This window comes from Acanthochromis polyacanthus, chromosome 4 (genome assembly GCF_021347895.1).
Source record: "Acanthochromis polyacanthus isolate Apoly-LR-REF ecotype Palm Island chromosome 4, KAUST_Apoly_ChrSc, whole genome shotgun sequence".
Taxonomy (NCBI): Eukaryota; Metazoa; Chordata; class Actinopteri; family Pomacentridae; genus Acanthochromis; species Acanthochromis polyacanthus.
The window spans coordinates 43,913,576-43,924,127 of record NC_067116.1 but is presented as its reverse complement, the minus strand read 5'-3'; the positions used below and the strand labels follow the sequence as shown (position 1 = coordinate 43,924,127).

The window sequence follows — 10,552 nt, the reverse complement described above, 5'->3', positions numbered from 1 at the left end:
CAGGAGTATTTTCTGGTCCACATGTCCGATGAAAACCGTTATTTCTCGACTGTGACACGTGTTCTGTGCATAGGAAGTTACATAATCCTGATTTTGTTTTGTCTTGCTGCATCAATATTAATCCTGTGTTTCTGTTAACATATTAAATGTACATAATGTTGTCTGTTTTTTGCCTTAAGTTATTGATTATTTATTTGTTTTATCTTTACCTGGTCTATAAATTGTCTTTTGTTTGTCTTTGTCTGCTTTTTTTCTGTCCCTGTGGCAGATGGTTTGCTCCAGTATTCACCAATAAAAGCAAAACTAGTGTTTATGAATTCATAAAGGGAATGAAAGTGATGCTGAAAACATGCAGAAACAAAGTACAAAAGCACAAAAACACATTGATTTAACCCTCCTGTTGTCTTCATTTATGAGCAACAAGAGATATTTTTTCCTTGTCTGAAAAAAATCTAAAAATTCCCCTCAAAAAAATTCCCCAAATTTATGAAAATTTGCAAAACCTTCAGGAAGAAAATTCCAATAATTCCTTAAGTTTCCCTGAGAAGTTAAAAAAAAAAAAAAAAAAAAAAAAAAAACATCCCCTAAATTTGGCAAGGTAATTCTTGTAAATATTTTCAAAAAATGAGTAAAAATCCTCCAAAAAAATCTTAAAAATATCTAAAGTGATTACATATGTATCAGTAAAACTTCTAATATTTTCTTTAAGAACATTCACATAAAAATCAACCAAAATCCAGCGAAATTCACTGGATTTTGGTTGATTTTTTTGTGAATGTTAAGAAACATTTTTAGCGTTTCTTTTTTTCCACCAAAAAATGTTGAAAATGTGGACATCAGAAGTTTTTACTGTAGAAAAATATTATTTTTCCCACAATTTCAAACTTTAAAACGGGTCAATTTGACCCGCAGGACGACATGAGGGTTAAACTTTATTCCATCACTTTTTCTGTGAAAGTCCACTTAAGAAAATAACAAACTCACAAACCCTGATCGGAATCTGAGTCTGAATCATCGCACTTATGTCGAAATATTTCCTGTTTTTAGATGCAAACGCGCGTGATGTTGAGGAACAGAGAGAGTTGGGAGTTCACTGTTAGTGTGAAGCTCACAAGTCAGGTTTAAAGCTCACAAAAAGTGAAAATGTGTTCATCTTTGAGCAATGTATTCGGCTACAAAATTTCCACTGTCGCCTTCCTGAAATGCCTTTTTCTTGCTCATGAGAGGAGGAGAGACCCGTTTCCACTGTACAGAGGAGTGTATTTGGAGACTAAATGTCAGCTAGCAGAGGTGTTTCATGACCTGTTTCTTGTTAGATATTCAGCAGTCTGTGAAAAAAGACAGATGTGTTCCTGCTGATTTGGATGATTGTAGTCTGGGGTGTCCAACATGAGGCCCGTGGTCCAAAAGTGGTCCTCCAGAGGGTCCAATCCGGCCCTCAAAGTGTAAAAACTCCAGAGAAGACATTAACTGCAGATTGTAAATTAGTAAAACTATAAATTTAAAGTAATTTCTAGACCATGACAAGTTGTTTTGAACATAAAGTAAAATATTAGATTGTTCTTTTGTGTCTCATTTTTGTAGTATTTTGTCTGCTTTTGTTGCTTTTTGACTGACCTTTGTTGTTTCTGTTTTATTTTTGTTTATCGTTCTCGTTGCTTTGTGTTAACTTTTTGTCTTGCTTGTGTTTTTTTTGTCTTATTTTATTTTCTTCCTTCTTTTGTGTCGTTTTTGTCTGTTTTTTTTGTCTCGCTTGTGTTTGTCTTTTTTGTTGTTTTGCTTCTCTTTTTTCACAGTCTCATTTTTGTAATATTTTGTCTTGTTTTTGTTATTATTTGATTGACTTTTGTTGTTTTGTTTCTCATTTTTTTGTTTTGTGTTTCCTTTTTGTCTCACTTGTGTTTTTTGTCTTATTTTATTTTCTTCCTTCTTTTGTGTCGTTTTTGTTTTTGCGTTTTTTTTGTCTTGCTTGTGTTTGTCTTTTTTGTTGTTTCTCGCTTTTGTCTTCTTTTGTCTCTTTGTCACTGTCTCATTTTTGTCTTTCTTCTCATGCGTTTATTTCGTTTCTCATTTTTGTTGCCTTGTGTTGACCTTTTGTCTGGCTTGTGTCGTTTATCTAATTTTTTGTCGATCTGTGTTTCATTTTTGTAGTATTTTGTCTGTTTTTGTTGCTTTTTGACTGACCTTTGTTGTTTCTATCTTGTTTTTGTTTGTTTATCATTCTTGTTACTTTGTGTTTCCTTTTTGTCTTGCTTGTGTTTTTTGTCTTAACTTATTTTCTTCCTTCTTTTGTGTCGTTTTTGTCTCGCTTGTGTTTGTCTTTTTTGTTGTTTTGTTTCTCGCTTTTTTCTTCTTTTGTCTCTTTTTTTGTCACGGTCTCATTTTTGTAATATTTTGTTTTTGTTATTTGACTGACTTTTGTCTTTCATCTCATGCTTTTGTTGTTTCTCATTTTTCTTGCTTTGTGTTGCCTTTTTGACTCGCTTGTGTTTTACGTCTTTTTTGTCATTTTCTGTTTTGCTTTATTCGTTGTTTTTGTGTGTCGTTTTTGTCTTTTCTGTGGGTTTTTGTCTCGCTTGTGTCGTTTATTTAACTTTTTTGTTGCTTTGTAACTTTTTTGTGTAATTTTTTGTCTGTGGTTTTGTGTTGTTTGTCTTTTTTTGTCGATTTGTGTTTCATTTTTGTAGTATTTTGTCTTGTTTTTTTGTTTATCTTTTGTCCGACTTGTTTTGATCATAAAGTAAAATACTAAATCATTCATTTCCAGGTAGCTGTGACTAAATGTCGTGTTCCTTTGTCGACACTCTGATCTGGAAGTTGTGATGTGGAAATGATAAACTGACTCATGATATTTTGTAAAAAGATAATTCCTTAAATGTGAACATCTACGCTAAAACAAAGGAAAGATTTGGAGTTGTGGCTGTTTTTCGGTCATTATGCTGTGATTTTACTGGTCCGGATCGCTTGAGATCAAACTGGGCTGAATGTGGAACCTTTTGAATCCTCTGGTATAACCCCTTCCTCTCTCTTCTTCTTCTTCTTCTTCCAGGCTGGACTTCCACGTTACTCGGAGGCGACGGCCGGTCCAGCAGCTCTCCAGCTCTCCCCAGGAAGCAGCAGCCGCGGGATAAATCTCCCAGCAGCCTCCTGGAGGAAGCACAGGACATGGGCACATTCACACGAGACCGCAAGACGGGCTTCTTCAGCTCCTTCATCAAGAAGAAATCCTCCTCCTCCTCCTCCTCCTCCTCGCCATCCTCTCAGCTCCAGCAGAACCTCCCGACGCCGCCCAAGAGGAGCAGCTCCTTCCGGGAGATGGAGACCCAACCCCACAAGAAGTACGAGCCCACGGCCGACTTCAGCGCCCCTCCTCCCCTGCCCCAGTCGGACAGTTTGGGGGGCTTCTCGGCCTCCCCTTCCCACTCCCACGGGGAACCCACCCAGGCACATTCCCGCTGCTGTGGCGCCGCATTCGGACAGAAGCCTTCAGGCATCGGGTCGCAGGTGACGAGTGGCAGCAGCTGGGGGGGTCTGGCGGGTTTTTTCACCCCCAGACTCATCAAAAAGACTCTGGGGCTACGGACAGGAAAGACGGCCTCCTCAGAGGACGGTGGGAGTCTAGTCGGAGGACCTAAACCCTTCCCGAGGTCTAATTCTACCTCGTCCATGTCTGCCGGGCTGCCGGACCTGGAGCGCATGGCTCTGACTTTACCCCGGAACCGCAGCGCCAAGCCCCCCTGGAGAGGACGGCCTCCACCACCTCCCAGCCGGAGAACGGGGCCGCCCGGCACTCCGAGAGCCTGCTGAGGAGGATGGACGAGGGCACGGCACAGATCAGGGAAAGGCCCAAAGCCAAGCTGCTGCCCCGGGGGGCCGCCGTGGGGGTGAGGGCGCCGGGGGTCGGGGGAGAGGCGGGGGAGGGCCGGGAGGAGGGCGGAGGGCTGGAGCGGCAGCAGAGCTGGTCGTCTCCCTCCAAGAGCTCCGGCGTGTCGTCGGCCGGAGCGCCGACCCACAACCACAAAGTCCCGGTCCTGATCTCGCCCACGCTGAAGCACAGCCCGGCGGACGTGCACCTGGTCGGCCTGGACTCTCAGGGGAACCGCTTCAAGCTGCTGTCTGAGCACCAGGCGGACCGGGACAGGCCACGGCTGGTCAAACCCAAGTGTGCTCCGCCTCCTCCTCCCACTCTGAGGGGCCTCCAGCACTCCTACAGCGGAGACGGCGAGGAGCAGGGAGGAGGAGCGCCCGTGGAGGTGAACGGAGACACGCTGAAAGGTCACAGGTCGGGCCGGACGTCGGGAGGAGGAGGAGCTTCGACAGGCAGACCGTCAGTGCCGCCACCACAAGTGCCTCCTGCATCTTCTGCCAACACGACTCCCACCAAAATGGCCAACGGAGCCACCACCTCCTCCTCCTCCAAGGTGGCGCTGCGGCGGACCCGGCAGCAGGTGGAGCGGGTCCCCCTGGACCGGGTGAGCCGGGAGGCCCTGCTGGAGTGCGCCGATTGCCTGAGCAGCGCCCTCCACGCCAGCTCCGACAGCCCCTCCAGCAGCCAGGTGTTGGACGCCGGCCACCAGCTGCTAGACTACTGCTCAGGTTACGTGGACTGCATCCCTCAGATGAGGAACAAATTCGCCTTTCGAGAGGCGGTGGGGAAGCTGGAGCTCAGCCTGCAGGAGCTGAGGGCCTCCTCTTCCGGGCTGAGCGGGTCCAACACTGTACTGGACAACCTGCACAGCTGTATTAAAGAGATTAGTGACGTAGTGCAGAGGTAGCCACGGCGACGGTACCAGACGTCACCGCCGGCTACCCGACAGATCGCTTATATTCCGTTTTTTTTTTTTTTTTTACGTTTTTGGTTCTATCGACAGCTTTTTGGGGGACGACATGAGATGAATCTCTACAGTACCTCACAGAAATCACTATAAAATATAATCTTTTTATTGTTTACAAAAATCTGTTTGATAAGACGCCAGTGTGGACACTAACTTTGCTCTAAACTGTACATATTGAGAAATGTTATACCAAACTAAATGTGGTTTCTGTCGCACCATAAGTCTCCGTCGGGCCGCGATAAAAAGGCCTCTTTGTTAACTGAATGTCGACTTTTATCAGCTGTGTGTAGCCAGTGGGAACGTAGGTCCGGCTCACTGCTTATCTGCCCCGGCTCACTAGAACAACAAAATGTTTTCACCGACTTTAACTCAAGCATTGTTTCACAAACATGTGACTCGTCCGCCGGGTGTTTCACCGTGTTTTAGCTCCACGTCTGGGGAACCGAGTGACCATAAGCCATTTTTTTAAAGCCATGTAGTAATGAAACAGTCAAAGGTTTGGAGGTCTCAATCTGACATTTTTTATTTTGTGTGCAGATGTTGTTTTTTTATTTTTACTTTTAACTTAAGACGGTATTTGTCAGTAGTCGGACAAATGTGATAGCTATAAAATCTCCCCAAAACTGCTTGGGATGAAAACGTTTTTTTTTTTTTTGAGAATAATCAACTGCTTCGACGGTGACATTCCCAAATGTCCGCCTCAGGTGAGACTGCTGAGAAACGAGGGAAGGGATCACTTTCAGAGTTCTGACAAGCGTGTAAATAAGCTTGAACGAAACGCCGAGTTTCAGTAATACCAAATACAGGCTTCTCAGATCGGAACGGATTCTGTCATGTTTGCCCCCCCCCCCCATCCTGAAACCTAACGAGTGAATGTGGGGCGTCTTATCGTGCACAGCGTTTGTCTTCGCTTCAGTGACCGATGTTCACAACTTTATTAACACAGTGCCACAAACGCTACCGTTCAAAAGTTTGGGGTCATCCAGATAATTCCATGTTTTCCCCGAAAACTCCCACTTTTATCCATGTGCTAACATAACTGCACAAGGGTTTTCTAACCATCAGTGAGCCTTTCAACACCATTAGCTAACACAATGTAGCATTAGAACACAGGAGTGATGGTTGCTGGAAATGTTCCTCTGTACCCCTATGGAGATATTCCATTAAACATTTCCAGCTAGAATAGTCATTTACCACATTAACTATGTCTGGAGCAGGGATGTCATTTCAGTTCAGCCCAGTTTGATCTCCAGTGACCAGTAAATCACAGCATAATGACCTAAAAATAACCACAAATCTGAATAGTTCCTTTGTTTTAGTACAAAAAGTACATTCTGAACATTTCCATAGTAAAGGAATTGTGTTTTTTATTTTACAAAACATTATGAAGAACCTGAAATTTCTGAAGAAAATTGAGTTCAATTTCAACATTATGTCTGAGTTTATCATTCACACGTTACCGCTTCCAGATCAGTTTATCTAGATAGGAACAAAACTTTTAGTCTTCTGGAACTGAACAGTGTAGTATTTTAATTTATGATCAAACCAACAAAAGTCAGACACAAAAACTACAAAAATGAGACACAAGATCACAAACAGACAGATGCAAGTGAGACAAAAAAAGACAAAACGCCAAAAATGAGAGACAAAAGGACAAAAAATTAGACAAACGACGCAAACAAAAGGAAACACAAAACGACAAAAACGGGAAACAAAGAAAAACATGAGACAAGCAACTAAAGTTGGACAAAAGAAACAAAAACAAGACAAAATATTTTAAAAATGAGACAAAATGACAAAGACGAGAAACAAAGCGACCAAAAAATGGAGAAACAACACAAGCGAAACAAAAAGGAAACACAAAACGGCAAACAAAGAAAACATGAGACAAGCAACTAAAGTCGGACAAAAGAAACAAAAACAAGACATTTTAAAAATGAGACAAAATGACAAAAACGGGACACAGAAGGACAAAAAATTAGACAAACGATGCAAACAAAAGGAAACACAAAACGACAAAAACGGGAAACAAAGAAAAACATGAGACAAGCAACTAAAGTCGGACAAAAGAAACAAAAACAAGACAAAATATTTTAAAAATGAGACAAAATGACAAAGACGAGAAACAAAGCGACCAAAAAATGGAGAAACAACACAAGCGAGACAAAAAGGAAACACAAAACGGCAAACAAAGAAAACATGAGACAAGCAACTAAAGTCGGACAAAAGAAACAAAAACAAGACATTTTAAAAATGAGACAAAATGACAAAAACGGGACAGAAAAGGACAAAAAATTAGACAAACGATGCAAACAAAAGGAAACACAAAACGACAAAAACGGGAAACAAAGAAAAACATGAGACAAGCAACTAAAGTCGGACAAAAGAAACAAAAACAAGACAAAATATTTTAAAAATGAGACAAAATGGCAAAAACGAGAAACAACACAAGCAAAACAAAAAGGAAACACAAAACAACAAAGAAAACATGAGACAAGCAACTAAAGTGGGACAAAAGAAACAAAAACAAGACAACATATTTTAAAAATGAGACAAAATGGCAAAAAGGAGTAACAAAGTGACAAAAAATGGAGAAAGGACACAAGCGAGACAAAAAGGAAACAAAATGACAAAAACAATCTAGTGTGTTACTAATTGAGCAAAAACACCTGGCCTTGGTGTAGAAATCATTTATAAAAACACTAATTTAATGTCTTCTCTGTTATTTCTACACTTTACAAAGTCGGGCTGGGTTGGACCCTCTGGGGGGCCTTTTTTGGCCCGCAGGCCGCATGTTCCACACCCCTGCATTTCCGATTAATTTAAAATGATCCTCACTGAGCAAAAACTGCTTTTATTTCAAAAATACGGACATTTCTGAGTGACCCCGAGCCTCTGAACGGTCGTGTAAATCCAGGAGGGACGTCAACGGTCCCCCCCAAAGCGTTTCAACGTTTCTGTCCAGTCCTTGCACATTTCTTCCTCGTACGACGGATCGCAGACGAGCGAGGGGAGGGAGAGCACAGGGTAGCGCATGAGCCGGTGGCCTGAGCCGGTGGCCTGAGCCGGTGGCCTGGGCCGGCGTTTCTATAAGTGTCCTTCTGCGTACGGACGGCGCTGGATTCCCTGTAGCCTTGTCGCGGCCTCAGTGCCTCAAATTCTTCGACGCTGCAAAAAGAGACCCGCTTCACGCTAATCACACAGTACTGATCTCTCAACGAAACAGAACTGCAGTATGTCTTCAGCACATTTGTACATTATTTGGTTCAAAGAAAAAAAAATAACGCTTTTCAGAATGTCTATGTATGAACTTGAATTTTAAATTATTTGTTTTGTTTTTCTTTTAAAGCACAGACCTATTTTGAGAGAAAAAAAAGTTATGTAAATATTTGATTTATTTCATATCCAGGAAACGTAAAGATTTATGTGAGGTCACAGCGTAAAGAGCAATGTTTGTGAGTGAAGAGAGCCCAGACACCCAGATCTGAACATCTGCTTTATGAATGTATTGTTCTTCCGTTCTGAACCCGGCCGAATGTTCAACTGCATGACTCTGTTAAGGTGCCATACATTTTATTTATTGTTATTTTTTTAACAATTACTGGCCCGGATTTTTTTCATTTTTGGTCACAGTGAAATAAAAAACCCAGAGATTGCTGCTCTGTTTTTTTGAGCACAAACAAAAACTGTGTACAGCACACACACAGACACACAAACACACAAACTCACGGTTGTTTTGTTTTGTTTGTTTGCTTCGGCTCTCATCTTTTTTGTACACTGGACAAGGCCTCGGACACATCGGTTCACTGACACATAAATACGACACTTGATGGGAAATTTGTATCATTTTTGTGGTGCGTTTTATATCAGCATTTCTTGACGTTGTGTGTCGGCATAAATTAGCCTTTTTTGTTGCCAAACGGGACGCTTTGAGACGTTTGATTTCTGTTCACGGTGCATTTCAAACAACACGCCATCTCTCTTTTTTTTTAACGATTCTTGGTGCCTTTTTGTGAAGCGGTTTATGTGCGGAACACGATCACAGCCTGCGTTCATCATTAAAGCATTCATGTGTTCTCTCTTGCTTTTCCCCATGAGGTTGTGCGTTTCTGTCGTTTTGGAGGTTGTCGGTCAGATGCAAACTTGAAGCCGAACGGTGCACTTTGTCTATTAAAAGTGGAGTGTTTGAAAACTCGGTGGCTGAGGTGGTTCATTTGTGGCGTTTTATCACTGTGAGTGCAGCCTCACAAGCGAATTGGGGATGCACGACATCGGGTTTTTGCAGACATTTTGCAGCCCTTTTTGGCCGATATATGCACATTTTATTTTTCTGTTAACCCTCCTGTTGCCTTCGTTTATGGGCACCAAAACATAATGTTTCCTTGTCTGGAAAAAAATCCAAAAATTCTGCAAAAAAAATCCACAGATTTCAGAGAATTTGCAAAACCTTCAGAAAGAAAATTTAAAGTTTCCCTTAATTTTATTTTTTTTAATAAAATCACCCAAATTTGGTAAGAAAATTCTTGTAAATATTTTCAAAAAATGAGTAAAAATCGTCCAAAAAAATCCTAAAAATATCTAAAGTGCTTACATACATCAGTGAAATTTCTAATATTTTCTTGAAGGACATTCAAAAAAAAAAATCAACCAAAATCCAGCGAATTTCGCTGGATTTTGGTTGATTTTTTTTGTGAATGTTCTTAAGGAACATTTTTGACATTTCTTTTTTTTTCCACCAAAAAAATGTTTAAAAATTTCCCAAAAATGTTGGAAATGTGAACATCAGACGTTTCACTGTAAAAGTATTTTTTTCCACATTATCAAACTTTAAAACAGGTAAATTTAACCCGCAGGACGACACGAGGGTTAATTGCAGTTCCTCTTGAAGTGGAATTAACATATTATTCTTGTTTCTCACAATAAATACAAACACTACCTAGACATCAAACATGCCGTATTTATTTTTATGCAACATTTTCAGACTAAGTTATGAGTTTTTAACCTGACAGGCAATGTCTTCTGTAACTTTTTAATGTGCGGATATCTTCGTGCGTCCCTGCTGCACTAAACCCAAGCTGCTTTTTTGCCTCCAAATCTGGCCACATTGGAAGTTTAGTCTAAGATTTTTTTTTTTTATTAACTTGCACCAGTCTGGCCTTTACCTGTTGTTGATTTTTATTGCATCTCTGTGGAGCAAATTTCCTCAAAAAGCCTTATCAAACACTAAAATTTCTAGCCTGAACTGTTTTTTTTTTCAGTCAAACAGCGACTTGCCACCGATAGTGACTTTATTTTTTCCCTTAAATCTGATTTCTAGACCGATGCTGTTTAACATTTGAACTGACCACGAATCTCTTCTGTCATCATCAGTCTTTCACGTCGTCTTTATTTCTCTGTTTCCTGCGTTTATATGCGTTCTATGTTCTCGTGTCTCCCTGTTTTTGGAGAGCAGCTCTGGAGAACGTCATTAAGCCAAAGGCCACTTTTTCAGTTGTATGAGTGCAATGTAAAACCGACACACGCATACAGACACGCCGTCATGGAATATGTGAATCTAAACAGGGATGAAAAAAATGGCAGATGTTAACATTAACTTTTTTATTGTACAAAATATATATTTTGTGTTTTTTTTTTTATTTAAAGCTCACGTTATATTACTGTGAAGTTCTGCTTATCAGTGTTAAGCCTATTGTAAATAATAAAGATATTGATGAATA

The 10,552-nt window shown here is 40.9% G+C and overlaps 1 protein-coding gene across 1 annotated transcript in view; it reads left to right on the top strand.

The window, feature by feature from the left end:
* The window catches only part of abl2 (c-abl oncogene 2, non-receptor tyrosine kinase), a 45,520-nt gene extending 34,968 nt beyond the window's left edge, over nt 1-10,552 (top strand). Inside the window, 2 exon segments of the mRNA XM_051947197.1 lie at nt 3,050-3,736; nt 3,739-10,552. Of these exon segments, the coding sequence (XP_051803157.1) occupies nt 3,050-3,736; nt 3,739-4,775 (1,724 nt within the window). The 3' untranslated portion in view covers nt 4,776-10,552.